Here is a 23,827-nt window from a genome sequence, read left to right as displayed (position 1 = left end):
CCAACTGACCAATAACAAAACCTTACCTTTTCCACTTGAGGTGCAGGGGCAGACATCTTCTTCCATTCTGGAAAGAGGCCAGATTTATCCAGAGAGTCTCTCCTGGAGGTAGATATAGAAGTTATAACAAAATCACCTCCTCACCTTCCCCATCTATGGAAGCTCTGTGGAAGGAGATCCACTGGCTTGGGGTCACTGTAGTAACCAAATCCAGAAGGTAATACTTCACATCTGATTTACCTTGAAGGAATGCAGACAAGCAGAAAAGCAACTTTGCACAAACACACTCACTCCCCCATTCCTAAGGGACACCGGGGGCAGTTGCTACTGGTCCAGGAAGACTCCTCCAAGATGCAGCAGCCTGTGGAAGTTAGCATGCCCCAGAAGGCTGTGCTCGGAGCCAACAGCAGATGTACTACTGACAAGACTTGTGGCAAGATGAGAGAAAATACTTCATTTGACCTGATGAGGACAGAAGGCAGACACACTGAAGCTACAGGAACCCTGCATCCTGAACTAGACAACAAAATGGAGACTTGGGATGAGCGGAGGTGCCGGGACTCGTAGGGGTTTCACCTTGACAGGCTATCCGAGTCAGCTGTGTAGCTATCCAGACTCTCGCTCTCAGCCTCCAGTGCACTCTTTCCACTTTTCGGCTTGGGCACTTCAAATGGCACACTAGAATAAAAACCAAGAGGCGATTATGTAGAGGAAGTGGGCTCTCCTGCTGGGAGTCGGGCCTCCTTCCAGCCCACTCACCCTGGTAGCCTGAGTGATCTTTCTCAGATAAATATCTGAGTATACTGTGAAAACTGTTCAGCAGTTCCTCATTGCTGTTGGGATTGAGTTCAAACTCCTTCCCATGGCAAGAAAACCCTTAGGATTTTGCCCCCTGTTCACTTCTCCAGACTCATCTCCACCTTCCTTATACTTTACGTTTCCAGAATGATTAAGCTCTTTTGGTTCCTTGAATATGCCAAAGTTCTCCCTTTTACTTTTTTCTCTGCCTGGGATGTTCTTTTCACAATGACCATTTTCCTCACCTGGCTAAATCAACTCCTTCTTCAGGAATCTCCTTCTATGTTAATTCCTCTAGATCTCTCTATGTCCCCACTCCAAGTCTGGATTAGTAACCTTCCTATATGCTCCGAAAGCACCCTGATTTCTTGATAGCGGTCATCCCACATGTAATTATTTATGTCTTTTAAACAAATTATTTAATTTATCCAATAATTTAAACAAATGACCTATTTAATGTCTTTCTCCTGCATTAGACTAAGTTGTGTGAGATCAGTGACCACATATCTTATTCACTGCTGTGTTCCCAGTGCCTAGAAGAGTAACTACCATACAGTGGGCACTCCTATATTTGTTGACTGAATCCCCTCAGTGGGGCTTAAAGTAGACACATAAATAAGAAGTATGTTTCAAAGACCGTATTCAAAAGACCAGAATTCTTTCTCAGCTTTATGGATGACCCTGGGCATTCAAAACAGCAGTTCTCATTGCTAAAAGGAAGGACACCATTCCTGAGCCTCAAGGAATTTGTGAGAGCAGTAAGAAAAAGAGAAAAATCATTCTTCCTCAAGAATCTCAACTAATTTCACTTGGCTGCCAGGACATGACACTCTCCTGGTCCTCTGATCTTGCTGCAGTCCCCTTCGCAGGCTCCTTTGCTGGTCCTTCATCTCCTAAATCTCCAGTCTTTGGATTGTGTCCAGGCTTATTCCTTAGGCTGCTTCTCTTCACTATCTAGAATTATCCCTAAATGATCTCATCTAGTCTCATGGCTTTAAATATCCTCTATAAACCAATAACTCCTAAATTTATCTCTCACTCAAACACCAGGCTTGTATTTCCAACAGCCTACTTGACATCTCTACTTGGATGTCTCAAACACAGCAAGTGCAAAACTAAGGCCCTAATCCTCCCCCAAACCCATTCTTCTCTCAATTTCATCAAATGACAACTTTCTCCTTTCATGTGTCTGGTCAAAAATCTTAACAGTTTCCCTTAACTCCCCTCATTCTCTCACAATACAAACTCAATCTGTTAGCAAACACTCTTGGCTTTGTCTTCAATTATATCTAGAATCTGACCAGTTCTCAGCCCCTCCACTGCCATTACTTTGGTCCAAACCACCATCATCCAGCTACTGGTCACAATATGGTCACAACAGCCTCCTGACTGAACTCCCTACTTATACCCTTGTCCCTACACAATCTATCCTCAATAGAACAGTCAAAATGAGCTTTTAAAATATAAATCCAGGGGCTCCTTGCTCAGCAAGGAGCCTACTTCTCCCTCTGCCTGCCACTCCCCCTGCTTGTGCTCTCTCTGACAAAATAATAATAATAATAATAAATAAAATCTTTAAAGTAAATAAATTTAAGGAATAAAATAAAATAAAATATAAATCCAGCATAGAATTACCATATGACCCAGCAATTCCACTTCTAGGTATACACCCAAGAGAACTGAAAACATGTGTTCACACAAAAACTTGTGCGTGACTGTTCAGACCAGCATTATTCACAATAGCCAACAGGTGGAAACAGTCTAAATATTCACCAATGGATGAATGGATAAACAAAATGTGGTATATCCTATACAATGAAATATTACTGTCAATAAAAAGAAATCAAGTTCTGATCCATACTACAACATAGATGAACCTTGAAAACATTACGTGAAGTGAAAGAAGCAAGCAGTATTTTCTATGACTCCACTTATATGAAATATCCAGAGTAGGCAAACCCACAGAGAGACAGAAAGCAGATTAGGGACTGGAGGAAATGGGGAGTGACTGCTTAAGAGGTGCGGGGTTTCTTTCTGTAGTGATGGAAATGTTCTGAAGTTAGACCATGGCGACAGTTGCGCAGCATTCTCGAAGTACTAAAAGCCACTGAATGGCATGCCTTAAACTTGTGAAAATGATGAATTGTATGTTATGTGAATTTTACCTCAATTTAAAAATAGAAAAATTGTATCATGTCACTCGGAGTGAAAGACAGAGTCCTTACAAGTGCCAACAAAGTCTTACATGATCTGCTTCTCATCCCTTCTCTGTCCTCATCTCCTACCACTTCTCCCCTTGCTCACTCAGTTCCAGAGTATTCAAACGTGCCAAATACCAACTCACCTTAAGGTCTTTGTATCTTCTGCTTTCTCTGCCCACAATGCTTTTCCCCCAGATACTCTCAGGATTTGCTCCCCCATTTGCTTCATGTCTTTGCTCAGGTATCACCGTATTATTAAGACTTTCCCTGGCTATCCTAAGTGGATAACAGGAAACATGGCACACATGTTTTCCTGGCACTCCCTATCCTTTTAGCCTACTTCATTTTCTCCATAGCACTTGTCAACATCTGATTTGATATATGCATTTGATTACTGTCTGTGTCTCCCCATCCCCAAATCTAAGCTCCACAAGCAAGGGACTTCCTTGTATTTACCAGTGTATCCCACGGCCTAAAACAGTGCCTGGCAAATAGTAGGCATTCACAGACATTTGTTTAAAAAATGCATGAACTAGTACATGAACAAAGAACAAAGTAACCAGAAAAAAAAAAGAACAAAATAGCCAGAATCTATAATGTCTTAGGCAGTAAAGAATAAACTTTCCAAGTTATCACATGATGTTTGCAATAGCTTTATGAAAACAGACAGTGGGGGTTAAAATCCTGGGGCCTGCAAGAGGTGAAACGGTGGTCATTTCTTGAGAGATATATTAGCTTTATCGTCCAAGGCACAGCAGGAAAGTTGATTTCATTTTTACTTTTTTCCCCTCTTTGCTCCAAAGAATAAGGAACCCAAAGCAGAACCATTCCTCTAGAGAGGCAGTTTAACAATAGCCCATGGAGTGTGTTTTCTGCTTGTATTTTTTCCTAAAGATGAATACGTACTAATCCAGAGCTGATACAAATAACCCTAGGGCAAAAAGGCAATTACTGACATCTGTGCAGTAAAAAATAGACTAAGAGATGGGAGTCCTGGCCTCTACCTATCTGTATGATCTCAGGGAAATCACTTATCTTGTTTTCTTTTCTGTAAAAACAAGAGGGCTGAATGTGATTACCTCTGAGGCTCCATAATTTTATAGCAAAGATCATTTATGGCCACTTAATCTGCTTCCATGTTTAGGATAAATAAGTCTTCTGGGTCCAATGAGACAAGAGGTCCTAGATAGCCAGAAGCAGTAGTTTTCAGAAATTGCATTCTGACCGATGATGTCAGATGTGTTAATCGGATTCGGGAAATAAAAGCTGTTTTTACCCTTATCCAAAAGGAAAAAGGGGCGGCCTCATCACCTAGAACAGATGAGTCACCCACCCGAAGCTGTGTGGATAAAATCACAGTACACACACACAATGAAACACCATACAGATAGCAAAAAGAATGAGATAGACCCTTGGTGCGGACACAGAAAGATGTCGATGTTATATTTTTCTAGAGTTGTTCCTTTTACACCTTGAGTTATAACTGACATAAATAAACTGCACGGGGTTAAGTGTGCAATTTGATGAGTTTTAGCATATACATACACTCGTGAAACCATTACCTCAATTAAGTGAGTGAATACATCTATCACTCTCAAGGGTTTCCTCTTGCTCCTTCATAATCCATTACTCCCTCCCTGCCTCTGTCCCTAGACAGGAAGTGCTGATCTGTGTTCTGCCACTAAAATGTGGGGTGCATTTTCTAGAATTTTATATAAATAGAATCGTACAGTATGTCCTCTCTTTTGTTTGGCTTCTTTCACTCAACAGGATTATTTTGAGATTCACCCATGTTATTGCTTGTATCAATAGTTTATTCCTTTCGATTGCTGAGTAGTATTCCACTGTATAAGCCAACCACAATTCATCCCTTCACCTGTTAATAGACATTTGAGTTGTTTCCAGGTTTTGGCTATTACAAACAAAGCTGCCATGAACATTCATGTACAAGTCTTTGCATGGACATATGCTTTCGCCTCTCGAGTAAATACCGAGAAATGGAATGGCTGAATCGCAAGGTAGTGCACATTTAACTGAACTACTACTAAACTGGTTTTCAAAGGGGCTGCACTGTTGCACATTCCCACCAGCAGTGTATGAGAATTCCAGTTGCTCTACATGCTCACCAACAACTGGTATGGTCAGTTTTTACATTTTAGCCAGTCTAGTGGGTATATGGTAGTATCTTATTATGATTTTAATTTGTATTTCCCTAATAACTAAAGAAGTTGAGCATCTTTTTATGTGCTTATTTGAAATCTGTATATTGCCTTTGGCAAAATGTCTGTTCAAATATTTTGCCAATTTTCTATGGGATTATCTATATTATTGAGTTTTTAAAATTCTTTCTCTTTCATTTTTTACCACTAAATTTGTATGTAGTACGGTCCTTTTTTAAAAAGAGATTAAAAATTTAAGAATCCAGGGTGCCTGGGTGGCTCAGTCAGCTGGACGTCTGCCTTCGGCTCAGGTCATGATCCCAGCGTCCTGGGATCGAGTCCTGCATCGGGCTCCCTGCTCACCAGTGAGTCTGCTTCTCCTTCTCCCTCTGTGCCCTTTCTCTCTCTTACTCTCTCTCAAGTAAATAAATAATCTTTTTAAAAAAATAAAAGTTTAAGAATCCAATCTATATTTGTACATTTAGATGGTCTGGTAGTCCATATACCAAAACTAGTAATGCCTATTAACAATAATAGTCTGGGGCAGAAGCAGTGAGGTTACTGGGGACTCATTTTACATATTTCTATATTGCTTTTCAACAATCATATAAATCATGTTTTATGATTTAATCAAGTCACTTCCCTTTGGCTGAGGGAAAGGTAGGGGGAACAAAACACAAATAAAAAGCCAAAAAATTCACCAGCAGCAACCAAACAAGGAGTAAAGCCTCAGGTCCTGAAGTTCAAAAAGTCATGGCTAAGAAAACAGAAGAAAAGATTTAGCACAGCAAAACCCATCTGATGTAGAGATGTGCAGATGAAGTGAGTGAGTCAGTAGTCCTGGAATGAGTCTAGGAAAACAAAGTTCTCAAGATTTGTAGCCCCAGGTACCACTGGAGGATCCCAACAGAGGTAGACACGACAGCTGGGGTATGTGATCTCTAGGGGAGCAAGGGTATGAGTTAGAGGATGCATCCAGAGCTGGACTGTGTGAGCCTGGACATTTAAGAGAATTTCAGCAGACCCAAACCCAAGACCCCCAAGGTGCCTTTTGCCCTTCCCCTCAAGTGCCAAAAAAGAAGCATATCACAAGCAATATTCTATTCTTAAAGTACAGCTGGGGGTAGGGAAGAGATAAATTGTCTCAGGTTGAGGTGAGAGGCCTGTCAAGGAGGATTCACACACTGTATCAGAACAAATAAAAGATACAGGTAGAACTTCCCGGGTTAAACATGAGTAAAATGAGAAGAAATGGTCAGGCAGATATATAAATATGCCATGGGGTGGAGAGAAATAGAATCAACTTGCAATATAGGCAGAGAACTATTCTGGAGAAGAATATAACCCTAAGAAAATAAGTAGCTTTCTTGTGAGTACTCTATACTATGTAGGAACTTAATAAGAATATAGATTTGATAAAGCATAAGAGCTCAAACAGGAAAGATGATAAAACAACATTAGGGGAAAAGGAAGATTGAGAGCAAAGAACAAATTAAAACCTAATCAAGATAATTCATTCTCTTTTTAAAAGATATTTATTTACTTACTTGAGAGAGAGAAAATGGCACATGGGGTAGGGAGAAGCAGAGGCAGAGGGGGAGGGAGGGGGTAAGAATCTCAAGCACACTCTGCATTGAGCATGGAGCCCAATGTGGGGCTTGACCTCACGATCCTGAGATCATAAGCCTGAGATCATGATCTGAGCTGAAACCAAGAGTCAGACGCTTAACCGACTGAGCTACCCAGGTGTCCCAAGATAATTCGTTCTAAAAGTACATTAGATATAGCAAAAAGAAAGGGAAGAGGGGGAATAATGAAAATGTCTGAAAGTCAAAGTAATAGCATAGAGGAAAGGGTTGGGTTAATCACAGTTCATTGCTTTTACCTTTCTTTTCTCTTGCATTTGATAGTTAAAGAAAAGGACAGAAAAGGAGAATAAAGAAATAAGAAATCCGGGGTACCTGGGTGGCTCAGTCGTTAAGCATCTGCCTTCGGCTTGGGTCATGATCCCAGGTCCTGGGATCGAGCCCCGCATCGTGCTCCCCGCTCCACGGGAAGCCTGCTTCTCCCTCTCCCACTCCCCCTGCTTGTGTTCCCTCTCTCGCTGTGTCTCGCTCTGTCAAATAAATAAATAAAATCTTAAAAAAAAAAAAAAAGAAGAAATCCAATGTCCTCAGGGGCGCCTGGGTGGCTCAGTCATTAAGCATTTGCCTTCGGCTGGGGTCACGATCCCTGAGTCCTGCGATCGAGTCCCGCATCAGGCTCCCTGCTCAGTGGGGAGTCTGTTTCTCCCTCTCCCTCTGCCGCTCCCCCTGCTTGTGCTCTCTGTCTCTCTGTCAAATAAATAAAAAAAATTTTTACAAAAAAGAAATCCAATGTCCCTAAGGTGGGAAACTTAACTAATTAAACAGAAAAAAAGTTCAGAGGATATGATACAGAAAAATTTTCCAGCAATGAAGAAAGGACTCATCAAGGGTACATATTAGGGGGAAATGATGCAGAATGATCACCACTGAGATGTGTGCACACATGCACGTGTGCACACATGCGTGCGCACACACACACACACACACTCAGTTACCTACAAGGGAGAAAAACAAAAGACTAGCTGGCCTCAGACTTCATCACAGTCACATTCAGTGGCAGAAGACAGTGGAGTAGTGTCTACAACATTCTGAGGGAAAAAAAGTATGACCCAAGAATACAATACCCAGCCAAGATATCATTCAGGTATAAAGTCACTAGGCAGACATTCTTAACATGAAAGAGTAAAATAAATATAGCTTCTGCAAGCCCTTCTTGAAGGAACTTCTCAGTGGTAAAATCCAAACAACCAAGAAATAAATGAAAGGAAAGAATTCAGAAATATAGAGGAGTCATGTTCCAAGGCCTGAATACAAGCAGACAATCCTTTTAAATATGAAATAAAACTAAACAAACAGATAAAACAGGCAGATGATTTATGGTTGCATAACAGAATGTAAATGTTATAAGTGCTGACAAAGTAAAAGTGATTTGAGTAATAAAAAATGGGAGTAGGGGAAAGCATTTGGAGAAAGTATAAGAAAGCTAATCTCCTCTTTCATAGCAGAGAGTCCACTGGTGATATTGAAACAGGTAGATTTTTTAAAATGACTAAATGATTGACCTAGCACTCCACTCCTAGGTATCTACCTAAAAGAAATGAAAATGTTATGTCCATACAAAAACTCATAATGAAAGTTCATAGCTGCATTACTTATAATAATCAAAAGTGAAAACAACCCAAATGTCCATCAACAGATGAATGGAAAAATTAAATGTGGTATATACATATAACAGAATATTATCAGAATATATAATAGAATATTGTTTGGCAATAAAAAGAAATTAAGTCCTGACACATGCTATAACGTGGATGAACCCTGAATACATTATGTTAAGTGACAGAAGACAGTCACAAAGGACCACATATTCTTTGATTCCATTTAAATGAAATGTCCAGAATAGGCAAATATATAGAGATAGAAAGTAGATCAGTGAATGCTTAGGAGGGGGAGAAGGATAAGGAAGTTGGGGGAGTGATAGCTAAAGAGTACAGGGTTTCTTATTAAGGCGATGAAAAGTTCTAAAATCAGTTGAGGTGATGATTGCACAATTCTGTGAACACACTAAAAACCACTGCATTATACACTATAAATGGGTGAATTGTATGCTTTGTGAATTATATCTCAATAGGGCTGTTACCAAAAAGACTCTAGGGAAAAAATGACTACTCAATGGTTTTTATGATTTTTTTTTCTTAAACTCAGAAGGATGTTAATGACTAATATCTTTTATGGTAAAGAAACATTTGTCTGAAGATGAGCAATTCTTCAATTTTATTTCTTCTGTTTTATTCTGTTAAATTCAAGTGAAATTTCATAGCATGCTTTTAATGTATATATTATGATCCAATATCACACAGATTTTTCAGTCTATCCACCCACCCATCCTTCTATCTATATATACACACAAAAGATATCTGAAATAATTTTCACATGTGAATACTGGGCTAGTAGGAATTTGGGTGATTTGTTGCTTTCTTTATTGTTTCCTATACTGGCTAAGTTTTTAATAATGAATATGTGTTATTTCTATTCATCTTTAAATTGTTCTTAACAGAACAGAGTAAGGACACCTGGGTGTCTCAGTCGGTTAAGCCTCTGCCTTTGGCTCAGGTATGATCACAGGGTCCTGGGATTGAGTCCCGTGCTCAGCAGGGAGTCTGCTTCTCCCTCTGCCTCTGCCCCTCTCCCCTGCTCATGCTCTCTTGCTCTCTCAAATAAATAAATAAAATGTTTAAAAAAAAAAAAGAACAGAGTAAATATGCCAAAATGTTAATATTTACATGTGGGTGGTAGGATGGTATTTTTTTCCCTCTTTCTTTATTCTTTTCAGTACTTTCCAAATTTTCCTGTAATAAACAGCTATTATTTTATAAATAGAAGAAAGTTTAAAATAATGTTAAAATAAGTTAAAAGGATGTGTAGCATTTCTGTAAATGATTGCTAGTTCTTACCTGGGCTTCTTCTGTTGCTCCTGAATGATCTTTCTTCCCGGCCAGATATCATCCATCTGTGACTGATGAAGAAGGGGCTGTCCCAGCATCTCCCTTTTATTCACTTCAAGACAAACAAAAGCGTGGCAGAGTGGTGGTGATGAGGGGGAAAAGGGAAACACATCACACTTGCAGAAGGGATGGCCATATAATCTTTATATTCCCCCACAGAACCCATGAAGTGAGGACACCACCAGTAAGACTATAACAGGATTCCACGTCAGAGGATCTATCACTGAAGTCAAGCACCTCAAAAACAACAACAACAACAAACAAACAACAACAACAAACAACAACAACCACAACAAAACACTTCCAGACAGGGCCAGTACCTGCAGGCTTACGGCGCAGGGACATCCTAATTATCTCACTGCCTGTGTGATAAGCAAAGCGATTCATTTTCTGGTCATAAAACCAGTCTCCAGTTGCCTTCTTCAGCTCTCTGGGAGGGAATAAAAGAAAGTGACAGATGATTTTTTTTTTTTTAAGATTTTATTTATTTATTTGAGAGAGAGAGAATGAGAGAGAAAGCACATGAGAGGGGGGAGGGTTAGAGGGAGAAGCAGGCTCCTCGCTGAGCAGGGAGCCCGATGCGGGACATGATCCAGGGACTCCAGGATCATGACCTGAGCCGAAGGCAGTCGCTCAACCAACTGAGCCACCCAGGCGCCCCAGATGAATTTTTTTTTAAAAAAATGGCTCCTGTCATTCAACTAACAAAGGCCAAGGAGGGAAATTCTTCCTTTTCTCTCTCTCTCCATAGGTGATACTCACATTTCCTTGGTGCACACCTTACACCTCCAGGTACCATTGCTTTCCTGGATGCGGCAGTCCCGACACACCAGGTGATTACAACCCCGACAAGTGTTGGTCTTGGGAGTCAAACGGCCCAGGCTCTCCTGGCACCGGGCACAGGTCCGATCGCCATAGTGTTGGCTGCCCCTCTTGGCCCCTTTCCTTTTTATCTCCAGTAGCTCATTCTTCAGTCGCCTGCCAAGACCCCAGAGAGAAGCACAAGCGCATTCACAATCTGCATAGGTTGGATGGAAAGTTGTTGAGGGGTAGAGACAGTAAGACTATTTGGTTCTGTGGAAGCAACAACTTTAGAGCCCAACCTGACCCAGTGAGGAACTGTAAACCTGTACACAAGTTCCTCTGAAAGTCACATGGGAGGTAGAAGGAAAGGTCCAGATAAAATTGATCAAAGGTCTGGGAACCTGTGCTTTTTCTGGAACGCTTACCTGATCCTTTTCTCATCTGCTTTCCGGAGCTCTTCATCTCGTTGTAGAACACTGAGAATCAAATCCCTCTCCACCTCAGACAGAAAAGAGAGATCAAGTATCTCTGACATGATTTATCCTATTTTTTCTCCTACTCTTCTTTCTTCAAAGCAACCAGACCAGGAGAGCCACCAGAGTTGCCTGAAATAAGATAAGAACTATTTTCACACAGATAATTTATTCCAGAGTAGGCCCACCACCCTAGAGCCTCTTAGTAGGGTACTTTCCCCTGAAGCCAGGCTAAAAAAGACAATGTAGAAGTATCTGACTATTTACCATTCTTACTCCCACCTGAATCCTGCCCTGAAAATGAGGAGGCTTTGATTTTTCAAGAAGAAGAACTTATTCATGACTCTGGAAGAGGGTTGAGTCTCTCAGCATAAGCATCTTAGTCTGGAATAAGCACAGAACAGCTAAGTCAAACTCTCCCAACACCAAGTGAATCCTCAATCATCCAATTTTTAATACTTTACATGTTCTCAAGTCCCAAGTCTATTAATCCAAATAATCAGACAGCTGGTCTCTGTAATGGAGGAGAAAACCACATGGGGACTCCTGCCAGTTGAAGCCCATTTCTCCTTTCCTGACCAGCTTCCATGTTCTCAGGACTCAGTTAGCTTTATGCTACACTCCATAACTTCCATCACTTACTCTATCTCCCAGAGTTCTTATTGCTACCACCTACCTGAAGAATATCTTCACCCATTACACACACATTTGTTAAGCACCCACTCTGACAGGCATTGTGCAAAGTGCTAGGGATAGAGAGAGATGAGTAAGACAGGATTCCTGTCCTTAAGTTCACAGACTAGTAGGGGAGACAGATACAAATAAATACAGTACAATGCACAAAGTGCTATCAAAGGGATAATAAATTTAATGCTATGGGAACCTAAAGAAGGAAGTAATTAATTCTATCCTGCATAGAGAAGAGAAAGACCTGTATACATGAAAGGTTTTATAGAAGAGGTGGATTTTTCCTTATAAAACAGTATATTTTTGTTGGTGGGGCGGTGGAAATGGTAGGAAAGATAGGTTTGGGCTAAATTTTATAACTCTCATTCTTTTTTTAAAAAAAGATTTTATTTTTTTGAGAGAGTGAGAGCACTAGCGGGGGCAGGGGTGAGAGGCAGAGGGAGAAGAAGAAGCAGACTCCCCACCGAGCAGGGAGCCCAATGTGGGGCTCAATCCCAGGATCTTGGGATCCTGACCTGAGCCAAAAGCAGAGGCTTAACCAACTGAGCCACCCAGGTACCCCTATAACTCTCATTTTTAAAAATTAAGAATTTTTGAATTTATTACACAGACAGTAGAAGTCCATCAAACATGTCTGTGGTTGCTTTGTTTTGTTTTGTTTTTTTAAAGATTTTATTTATTCATAAGAGACAGAGAGAGAGAGGCAGAGGGAGAAGCAGGCTCCCCGCTGAGCAGGGAGCCCGATGCGGGACTTGATCCCAGGACCCTGGGATCATGACCTGAGCCGAAGGCAGACGCTTAACCATCTGAGCCACCCAGGCGCCCCAGTTGCTTTGTTTTTGATGTTGGGAAATCACATGATTAAATCCATTTTACAGAGATCACTCTAGCTTTATGTACAAAAGATTGATTCAAAAGATAAATTGAAGTGCGGTTTGAAAATACACAACACATCGGGCGCCTGGGTGGCTCAGTTGGTTAGGCGACTGCCTTCGGCTCAGGTCATGATCCTGGAGTCCCAGGATCGAGCCCCGCATCGGGCTCCCTGCTCAGCAGGGAGTCTGCTTCTCCCTCTGACCCTCCCCCCTTTCATGCTCTCTCTATCTCATTCTCTCTCTCAAATAAATAAAATCTTTAAAAAAAAAAAAAGACGAAAATACACAACACATTGTAAAATGTATACATTCCTTAGCCAAGCAATATCACTTCTAAGAATCTACCTATAGAAATATTCATACAAATAAATGTGCATACAACAGTATATATACAAGAATATTACTGCAACATTATTTGTAAGAGCAAAACAAAAAAAAGTTCTTTAAAGAAGATAATACTTCCATATAATGGCATACTATGCAATCATTAAAAAATGTGGTAGGTCTGTATGAAAATACATCTCGGAGTGGAAAAAAAAAAGTAGTTGCCGGACTATATTGAATGATTTCTTTGGTAAAGTATTTATCTATACATTTGTATATGTAGAGGAAAAGATCTGGAAGAAAAACCATGATCACTGGTTTCTCTTGGGGAATAGAATTGGGAGGGGGCAACTTTCACTTTTTATTGTAAATGGTTATGATTTTTTTTACATAAAAAATCTCTTACTTTTAAATCCTAGAAAAAAAGAAAATTCAAAGGAGACAGAGGGATTATTGTAATAGTCCAGACAAAAGACAATCTAGGTTTACTAAGTGCGCCTCTAACCAACTTGGCAAGTCATTTTATTTCTGTCACCCTCTGGTTTCTCATGTACAAAATGACCTATTTCACAAAGTTATCAAGAAAATGAAATAATGTGTGTTAAAGGGCCAATCACAATGCTTGGGACCCATGTTTGGAATACACATACTTGCTGAATCTGCTACAGGGCAGGTGGGAACCATGGCAGCAAGACAAAGAACAGAGATTAAAGTTTGAGAAGCAGAACTGACAGAATGGAGTGACTAAGAGGATGAAGAAGGCAAAGTCAAAGATGCCTACCTTGCATGTCTGGGTTTAACAACTGATGGATTAGTGATAATCCTAACAGTGGTAAGAGTTATAAGAGAAGAACCCAGGTTTGGAAGTAAAGCAAGAAGTTTCATTTTAGTCATACTGAGTTTGTGCTACATACAGGATATCCCGGTAATTAGGCCCAGAAAGTAGTTGGAGACACAGGGCTGGTCCTTAGGAAGAGGAACGGTATTTGAAAGGACAGATTCGTAGTCATGGCAGTCAAAGAGCTCAGGGTAGACATAGTGAGAAAGGAAATGAGGATCCTATTTGCCTTCTCTGTGCTCCCTTAAAACTAGACCATAAACCCTTTTTCACTTTTTTTTTAACTAATTACCTACAGGACAATAAAGAGTATAAACAATACAGCAGAGTTATAAGGTTCCTGAAACCTCAACAGTTTCTTGACTTGGTTATTTCCTGGTCTTTATTGAACTGTAAGATACTAAGCTTCTGGGGTGCCTGGGTGGCTCAGTCGGTCAAGCATCTGCCTTCGGCTCAGGTCATGATCCCAGGGTCCTGGGATCGAGCCCCACATCTGGCTCCCTGTTCAGTGGGGAGGCTGCTTCTCCCGCTCCCTCTGCTGCTCCCCCTGCTTATGCTCTCTCTCTGTGTCAAATGAATAAATAAAATCTTAAAAAATAAATAAATAAAATAAAATATTGAACAGAGCGATCGAAAGCATTGTGCAAATGGATTCTCCTATTTGTGGTTAGGAGTGAAACACTGGCCAAAATATCAGCCTCTCATGAATAAAACAGGTATCATCAACTGCCTGGCAGCTAAAGACCAAGGATGGCACAGGCACACTGGGAGTAAGAACAAAACCAGATTTGTGGAGTGGCAGCAGAGTTCTGTGATGAGACAGGCACATGGGCACAATAATGAGAAGAAGTAATATCAAGAGCCAGGGAGGTAAGAACATCATTGAGGAAATAAAGACCACATCATAAGAAAATGGAACTGCTAATACTGTATATCTTCCCTTTGTTTTTCACTCATGGACTTGATCCACCAGAACTGCCTCCTTCTAAAATCTTAACCTCAAGAATCCCCATTTTCTGACCATAGCTCACTCCCACTAAACCTGTTCTTCAACCTCATCAAGACCACAGTCTCTTGAGGCCACCTTTCATTTTTTCTTGGTCTGCTTGCCTCCCGCTGATCTGTTTTCCTTTCCAACCCATCCTGGACTCCAAATGACTCAACATTTGAACCACTCTCACAAGTCTCTCCCATATCCATGTGTCTTCATCCCTCTGCTACAACTGCCCATCAAAATCCCAAACCTATACCAATGTTAGAGTCTTGCCTTGTATGCTCCTACACCCAAGTCCTACACAATGCGTGGTCTCCAACCTCAGGTGGACCCTCACTGTCACCCATAAGTCTTTTTACCTGCCCTGAGTTCAGTTCCTTTACCTAGTCTATTCAGGTTCTATTTTTAAGCCTTCATTCATCTCATCTCACACTCCCACTTCCCTTTCCTCCAGGTCCTATCGGACATCCTTGTTCCACACTTGTAAAGAAAAGGGTTTTAGAATCCATCACCCATGACTTCCTCAGCTCCCTGCCTCCTTTCTCCTATAACTTGTCAATCTGACTCCTTTCAGAAAAGCCATATCCCACCTCAACCCCTCCTTTGACCATGGGTTGCTATTTCAAACATTAACCCTGTTACCAGCCAGTTCGCTTGAGATGCCATCTTGCATAATCAGTAGTCGGGAGAAGAAAATAGGCGAAGAAAAAAATTTCTGAGGCAAGGAGAGAAAGGAAAGCATAGAAAAAAAAATGAGACAAACAGCAAGAAGAAGATGGTAAAAACTAATTCCAATATATCAATAAACATATGAGTAGAACTCACCCATTAAAATGCAGAGGTTAACAGCTGGATAAAATTTTTAAAAATCCAGCTATGTGCCATTTTACAAGGGACACATCTAAAACATAAAGATGAGGAAAGATTGAAAATAAAAAAGATGGGAAAAGATATACCAGGTAAATGCCAACCCAAAGAAAGTTGATGTAGTTATATTAACATCTAAAAAATAAAACTTAGGGACAATAAAAGCATTGTAACACTTAAAGAAAATCAGTACATAGAGTAAATAAACCTGTATGCACTAATTAAACACTTCCAAATATATAAAGATTAAATATACTAGAAAGAAATTGAAAAATCAACCATCAAAATGGGAGATAAATATACCTCTCTCAGTTATTGACAGTACAAGCTGATAAAAAATTAATAAATATATAGACAAGTTGAACAACAAAATAAGCTTGATTTAGTGGACATATGTAGAAATCTATATCCAATTGCAAAATCACATTCTTTTCAAGCACATATGGAACATCTACCCCCCAAATTATCATGTACTAGGTTGTAATACAAGTCTCAGTAAATTTCAGAGAAATCATTCTCATACAGATCATGGTCTCTGACCTCAGTGAAATTAAATATGAGGTCAATAACGAGATCATTTTTAATCCCAAAACATTTTGGAAATTTAAAGACACTTCTGAATAACTCAAAGGGTCAAACAAAATTATAACTGTACTAAATCTATCATTAATACCTTAAAAAGAAACCTACTGTCTGTTTTACCACCACTATCACTCCCATAACCATAGAATGTATTCTAGAAATTCAGAAAGGAAAATATGGAATAAAAATAATGCTTTTGTATGCAAAGAGTTTTATGGTAAATGATGTAACATGTTTTGAAAAACCTAACTCAGAAAAATAATGGAGACACAAATAAAACCAGACAGATCTGAAGTTAGGAAACCTGTGACCTTTCATATTCTCCCAACTGATGAATCCTAGGGTTTAGTGGGGAAACCAAAGCCCAAAAATACTTGTTAAGGCTCTTCGCTGAAATTCAGTCACAGATGTGTTGTCAAAAGAGCAAGGATTATCTACTGAGAAAACCACAGCTCAGATAACATGAGTGTCCAAACCGAAGCTCTGATGGACAATTTGTTCCATGTTAATCGTGGGGTGTCAAGACTCAGATTAAATATCTTTTTTTTTAAAGATTTTATTTATTTATTTGACAGAGAGAGAGCAAGCGTGTGCATGCATGAGCACACAAGCAGGGGGAAGGGCAGAGGGAGAGGGAGAAGCAGATTCCCCGCTGAGCAGGGAGCCTGATGCGGGCCCGATCCCAGGACCCCAGAATCATGACCTGAGCTGAAGGCAGATGCTTAACTGACTGACAACCCAGGTGCCCCTCAGATTAATATCTTAATATAGCATCCTTGTGGGACCTCATACCCACAGGAAGTTATTTTAGAAAAGATGGCTTGTTTATTTAGAAAATTATATACATTTACTGCTCAAAATTCAGGATATTTTAATGAATATTAAAGAAGCCAGAAGGAGCTGAAAAATCTATCAAAATGGAAGGTTAACATACCTCTCTCAATTATATATCCAAGTGGATATATCTAATTTATACCCTAAACCTATAGATTAGGAGATAATAATGATTAATAAGTGAACATTAACACTAACAGCTAGTTTTCAAGAAGGGGTGGGGAGAGCTTTCTCAAGTTATTTTAAATTCTGAAGACCAATTATAAAAACAAAAAACTGGGCCAAATTGATAGGAAGCATGAAATAATGAATATAGTGGTGTAAGACAGACTTGGGTTCAAATCTTAGGTTTACTATTTATTAGTTATATGTCCTTGGACAAGGGCCCAAAATATATATATAAAAAAAAAGATTATCAAAAATGTAGAAATCCTTAGAAGAATAGTATTTACATTAAAAGTCATTGTTGGTGTTCCCAAAATGGAAATTGATGCGAATCAGAAAAACACCAAATAATGTCCCTGCACCAGGCAGCAAATAAACAAGTTTCACTGTGTTTAATTTGTTGGGCACCTTGGTCCCTCTCCCTCTCCCCAACATATAGTGCATGTTCAAACTAGAAACTTCTACCATACGTAACCTCCTTGGGGGCAGACACTGTATCTGGACTTCCATGGCCCCAGAAACTTTTTTAGCACAGTGTCTGATACACAGTATGAATTCAATAAATGTTTACTGAATGTATTCACCCAGAAATCTATTTATATTTATATGTTTAAACTTAACTCATGGGAATTGAAGAGCAGTAATAGAGCTGAGAGAACAGTGGTTTTGTTTTCCTGAAGCACTATGGTGTCATGATTAAGAGCATAGACTCTGGAGCCAGACTGCCTGCATTTGAATCCCAACCTCACTATTCACTAGTTGTGTGACCCTGGGCAAGTTCCTATACCTCTCAGCACCTCCATTTCCTCATTTGTAAAATGAAGATAATTACCTACCCTTTTGGGCTTATTATAAAGATTAAATGAGTTTTTACAATATATAAAGTGCATGAAGTAATAACACAGAGAATGCTCTTTGTTAGCTATTTTTATTTTGTAAGGTTTCATATGTATACTCATGCTTTAAGACTTAACTGGGTCTTGAAAAATGACATTTACTTTCTTTTAAAGAATACAGATGAATTGTGAGTTAAAGTGCATCTAGACACCATTTAAAGTTTCAAGCATTGTTTTTCAAAGTGAGAAATTATGCTGACAATATTCAAGATGAGAGAAGAATCTCAGAAAAACTGACCCACGCTCAAGGACAAAAAGACTGAACTGGTATTAAAGTGTTCCTCTAAACCTACTAGTAGTAATTATGTGATGGTTTTGCATATAAATTCTATTGGATTATCAGTTAAGTCCCACCAAAGTGATATGGTAAGAGCATTTTGCTGTTTGGACCAAGGAAAATGGACAATTTGGGTAAAATTTATACTTCACTGAACATGAAAAAGTGAATCAGAGTCTTTCAAAGGATATCAGTTTAAACCAAGAAGTTCTGAATTAAACTGCTGTTGTCAAGCAAATGATGCTATGTTTTACACAGAAACTGATTAGTGATGTGAGAAGATTTACACTGCTACGTGTCAGATTCTGTATACTCTTGAACATAGATAATCAGAACTGATATGGCTATGACAAGAAATATGATGGTGTCTACATTTTTGAAAGGTTAGGATTGAAACTGGGCTACAAATTATAATTGGTAATGAAAATTTGGGATTTTAGAATGTCAGTGGACTTCTAATTCTAGCTAAGACAGAGTAACAAAAAATGGATTTCCACCTTGCCTGAAAGAAGCCACTGCCCCAAATGGATAAAATACATGAAACAATGGTGTTTTCAAGACAATGAACATCAGGCAATGAAGAACTGTGATCCCTGAGAGATAATAAACAAACAGGGTGAGACCTCGGACTTCCCAGGCTCACTGTCTTGAGACACTTTCCAGACCATGGTGCAGGGAACAGGAATGTAGGCAGAACCTGGTGAACTCCTTGAGCTGAGGTCACAGAGCTGAGAGTCTGGGAAAATGCAGGTAGCTAAAGTTCATAGGACGGAATACCTGAGACAGCTGCACATAGATCTTTGAAGAGCTGCTGAGGGTCTCCCTTGAGTATTCAGCACAGCACTGATCAGTGCATGGCATGCCTGTGATGAAATCACCCTAGGCCAAGAACAGAACCAACTGAAAGGATTCAAACGAACAGTGTCTGTCACTCACACAGGGCCAGGAGTAATGCCTGTTCCACCAGCCAAATTGATTCACAGGGCATGGGGCAAGGTACACAGAAGGGTCTTGGCTTCCATAATGGGAACTAATTAGTCCTAGACTGTGTACTGCTCTGGTCCTGCCTAACAAATCTAAACAAAACAGTCTGAAAGGATCAGTTTCCAAGTAACTCAAGTGCATCCCAGAACAGAGCTCAAGCATTTTTGTAGTAATATAAAAATATGCAGCATCCAGCAAAGTAAAAATCAGAATATCTGGTACCCAACAAAAAAATTAACAGGCATGATTTGCAAAGACACAGATGAACCTAGAGGGTATTACGCTAAGTGAAATAAGTCAGACAGGGAAGGGCAAATACCATATGATTTCATTTATATGTGGAATCTAAAAAAATGAAACAAATGAACAAACAAATAACAGAAACAGAATCATAAATACTGAGAACAAACTGGTGGTTGGCAGAAGGGAGGAGGGTGGGAGAATGGGTAAATGGGTGAAGGGAAGTGGGAGGTACAGGCTTCCAGTTATGGAATGAATAAGTCACAAGGATGAAAGGTACAGCATAGGGAATACAGTCAATGGCAATTTAATAGTATCGTATGGTGACAGATGGTACCTACACTTGAGGTGAGCTCAACATAGCATAACATACAGAGTTATCAAATCATTACAGTGTAAACCTGAAATTAATATAGCATTATGTGTCAACTATACTTCAATAAAAAAAATTAACAGGCATGCAAAAAAGCAGAAAAATACAGTCCATGATGAGGAGATAAATCAAAAACTAAGAACTGACAGAAAGGTTAGAATTAGCCAAAAAAAAAAAAAAAAAAGATCATTAAAACAGTCATTTTAACTGTATTCCAATTTTTAAAAGTTAAATAAAGACATGGAAGATATTTTTAAAAAATACCCAAATCACACCTAGAGGTAAAAATGGCAATGTCTGAGATGAAAAGTACACAGGATGGGATTAACAGCAAATTATACATTGTAGTAGAAAAGATTACTGAATTTGAAGACATTGCAATAGAAACTATCCAAATGAAACAGCAAGAAAAAAGACAAAAAAACAGAGCATTAATGAACTATAGAACAACTTTAAGCTGGTCAATGTACATGTAATTGGAGTCACCAAAGGATATGAGGACACTGAAAAATTTTTTGAGGAAACAGTGGCCAAAAGTTTTCTAAATTTGATGAATACTAGAAAGTCAGATTGAAGAAACTCAATAAACTTCATGCAAAAGGAATATAAAGAAAACTACACCATATGGCACACCAAAGTCAAATTTTTTAAAACCAGAGATAATGAGAATATTCTTCAAAGCTGGAGGCAGGGGGTACATGTTACACACAGAGAAACAAAGATAATGATGAAAGGAAATTTATCATTGGAAACCATGAAACGAGAAGACAGTGGAACATCTCTAAAATACTGAAAGGAAAAAAAAACCTGTCAATCTAGAATTCCAAACCCAGTGAAATAGCATCCAAAAACAGAGGTGAAATAAAGCCTTTTTTAAACATGCAAGAGTTGAAAGAATTAATTTCCAGTAGACCTGTGTTATAAAAATTGTTAAAGTCTTTTGGGCAGAAGAAAAATAATCTAGATAGAAATATGGGTCTAGGGGCACCTGGGTGGCTCAGTCGGTTAAGCATCTGACTCTTGATTTTGGCTCAGGTTGTGATCTCGGGGTTGTGAGATCAAGTTCAGTGTCAGGCTCATGCACTGGGTGTGCAGCCTGCTTGAGATTCTTGATCTCCCTCGTCCTCTGCCCCTACCCCCCTCTAAAAAAAAAGAAATATAGGTCTACAAAAGGGAATGAAGGGCACATGCAATGGCAAACTATGTGGGTAAAAAATTTTTTTCTTATAGAATGAACAGGCAAAGAAGATATGGTGTGTGTGCATACACACACACACACACACACACAATGCAGTGGACTATTACTCAGCCATAAAAAATGAGATCTTGCCATTTTCAATAACATGGATGGATGTAGAAGATATTATGCTAGGTGAAATAAGTTAGAGAAAGACACACACCATATGATTTCATTTACATGTGGAATCTATAAACAAAACAAATGAGCAAACAAACAAAAAGCAGAAACAGACCCATCAATGCATAGAATAAACTGATGGTTTCTAGAGGGGAGAGATGTGGGGGTATGGGCAAAATAGGTGAAGAGCAATGGGAGATACAGACTTCCAATTATGGAATGAGTAAGTCACAGGAATAAAAGGTACAGTATAGGGAATACAGATGATGATATTGTAATAGTATTATATTGTGACAGGTGGTAGCTATGATTATGAGCATAGCATAACATATAAACTTGTCAAATCACTATGTTGTACACCTGAAACTAATGTAACAGTGTGTGTCAACTATACTTCAATAAAAAAATAATTGAATGTTAAAAGTAAACAATATATATATATAACAATATACATATACACAATATACACTATATATATACACAATATACACACTATATATGTATATATACAATATACACAATATATACACAATATATATAACAATATATTGTGAGGTGCAAAACATATGTAGAACAAAGTTAGAAGACTTACACAACCTGATTTTGAGACTTACTATAAATCTACAATAATTGAGTGGTATTGGCATACAGATAGACAAACAGAGCAATAGAACAGAAGACTCCAGAAATAAACCTTATGTTTATAGTCACTTGATTTTTGATAAAGGTACAAGAGAGTTCAGTGGAGAAATGATAGTCATTTCAACAAATGATGCTGGAAAAACAGGATATCCGTAAGCAAATTTTTTTTTAAATGTGAAGATTTCTTAGATAAGACACTTAAAAACATGATCCAGAACTTGATAACTTAGACTTCATTAAAATTAAAAATGTCTGCTCTTTGAAAGATGCTGATAAAAAAATAAAAAGACAAGCCATTTACTGGAAGAAAATATTTGCAAATAGTATATCTGATAAGGACTTGTATCCAGAATATGTAAAGAACTCTCAAAACTAGAATTTAAAAAAACCACACAACCCAAATTTTTTAAGTGGACAAAATTTGAACAAATCCATCACCAAATAAAATATATGAATAGCAAATACACTCATGAAAGTATGCTCAACATCATTAATCATTAAGGAAAATGCAAACTAAAATTACAATGAGATACCACCACACAGTTATTAGAATGGCTAAAATAAAAAATGTACTGAATGTTGACCAGAATCTGAAACAACTAGAGCTCTCATACATTGTAGTGGGAATATAAAATGGTACAGCCACATTGGAAAAGATTTTAGTAATTTCTCAGAAAGTTAAACATATATCTCCCATATGACCCAGCCTTTCTACTTTTAGGTATTTACCCCAGAAAAGCAAACACATATGTCCATGCAAAGACTTGCATGTGAATGCAAATAACAGCATTATTCATAATAGCCAAAAGCTAGAAACAACACAAATGTCCATGAAGAGGTGAATGCATTTTTTTTAAGTTGTATATCCACACAATGGAATACTACTCAACAATAGAAAGGAATGAGTTACTGCAATATGCAATTTGGATCAATCTCAAAATAATTATGCTGACTGAAAAAAAATCAGACCAAAAAAAGAACACATAATACATGATTTCATGTATATAAAACTCTAGAAAGTAAAAATTAATTTATAGTGGCAGAAAACAGATCAGTAGTTGCTGGAGAAGGGTGTTATAGTACAGAGAAGAACAGGAAGGAAAGATTACAAAATGGCACAAGGAAATTTGAAGGTAATGAATGTTTACTCTCTCAATTTTGGTGATGGTTTAATGGGTATATCAGATGTCAAAATTTATCAAATTCAATACTTTTTAAAATGTAGTTTATCATATGTAAATTATATGTCAATAAAGCTTGTTATTTAAAGTTTTAAAATTAAATATAACCACATCTTTTTTTTTTTTTAAGATTTTTTTTTTTTTTTTTTTTTGAGAGAGAGAGAATGAGAGAGAACACATGAGAGGGGATAGGGTCAGAGGGCAAAGCAGACTCCCTGCCGAGCAGGGAGCCCAATGCGGGACTCAATCCAGGGACTCCAGGATCATGACCTGAGCCGAAGGCAGTTGCTTAACCAACTGAGCCACCCAGGCGCCCTAAATATAACCACATCTTGTAATCAGAAGTTTTACCACCCCAGAATATCTATAAAATAGTAGGAGACTCTAAATGTATTCAAACAGTAAAATGTTGTTTTATGTCAGAGGGTTTTTTTCTTCTAAGAGGTGTTTTATTATTTTTATTTATGTGTATCTTTTTTTTATTGAAGTATAATTAACATACAGTGGTATATTAGCTTCACGTGTACAATATGATTCAACAATTCTATACATTACTCAGTGCTCATCAAGATAAGTCTACTCTTAATCCCCTTTGTCTATTTCACTCTCCCCCCACCCACTTCCTCTCTGGGAACCACAGGTTTGTTCTTCATATTTAAGAGCCTGTTTTTTTTGTCTTTTTTCT

The 23,827-nt window shown here is 38.6% G+C and overlaps 1 protein-coding gene across 6 annotated transcripts in view; it reads right to left on the bottom strand.

The window, feature by feature from the left end:
• SYTL4 (synaptotagmin like 4) overlaps positions 1 to 23,827 on the bottom strand; it is a 60,852-nt gene that overhangs the window by 15,257 nt on the left and 21,768 nt on the right. For 2 of the 6 annotated variants that reach the window (XM_035025264.1, XM_035025097.1), the window contains exons 2-7: positions 10,979 to 11,410; positions 10,512 to 10,727; positions 10,070 to 10,179; positions 9,699 to 9,801; positions 577 to 678; positions 27 to 102 (exon numbers count right to left, since the gene is read on the bottom strand). In XM_035025264.1, the coding sequence (XP_034881155.1) occupies positions 27 to 102; positions 577 to 678; positions 9,699 to 9,801; positions 10,070 to 10,179; positions 10,512 to 10,727; positions 10,979 to 11,088 (717 nt within the window). In that variant the 5' untranslated portion in view covers positions 11,089 to 11,410. Of the gene's footprint in view, positions 1 to 26; positions 103 to 576; positions 679 to 9,698; positions 9,802 to 10,069; positions 10,180 to 10,511; positions 10,728 to 10,978; positions 11,411 to 19,142; positions 19,671 to 23,827 lie in introns of those variants that run through there. The other 4 variants (XM_035025372.1, XM_035025443.1, XM_035025184.1 and 1 more) reach the window with 3 other exon arrangements.

The sequence above is a fragment of the Mirounga leonina genome, unplaced genomic scaffold (assembly GCF_011800145.1).
Source record: "Mirounga leonina isolate KUSES-001 unplaced genomic scaffold, KU_Mleo_1.0 Mir_101414, whole genome shotgun sequence".
NCBI classification, from domain to species: Eukaryota; Metazoa; Chordata; class Mammalia; order Carnivora; family Phocidae; genus Mirounga; species Mirounga leonina.
The sequence above is the reverse complement of the archived record's forward strand: the minus strand, read 5'-3'. Positions and strand labels throughout refer to the sequence as shown.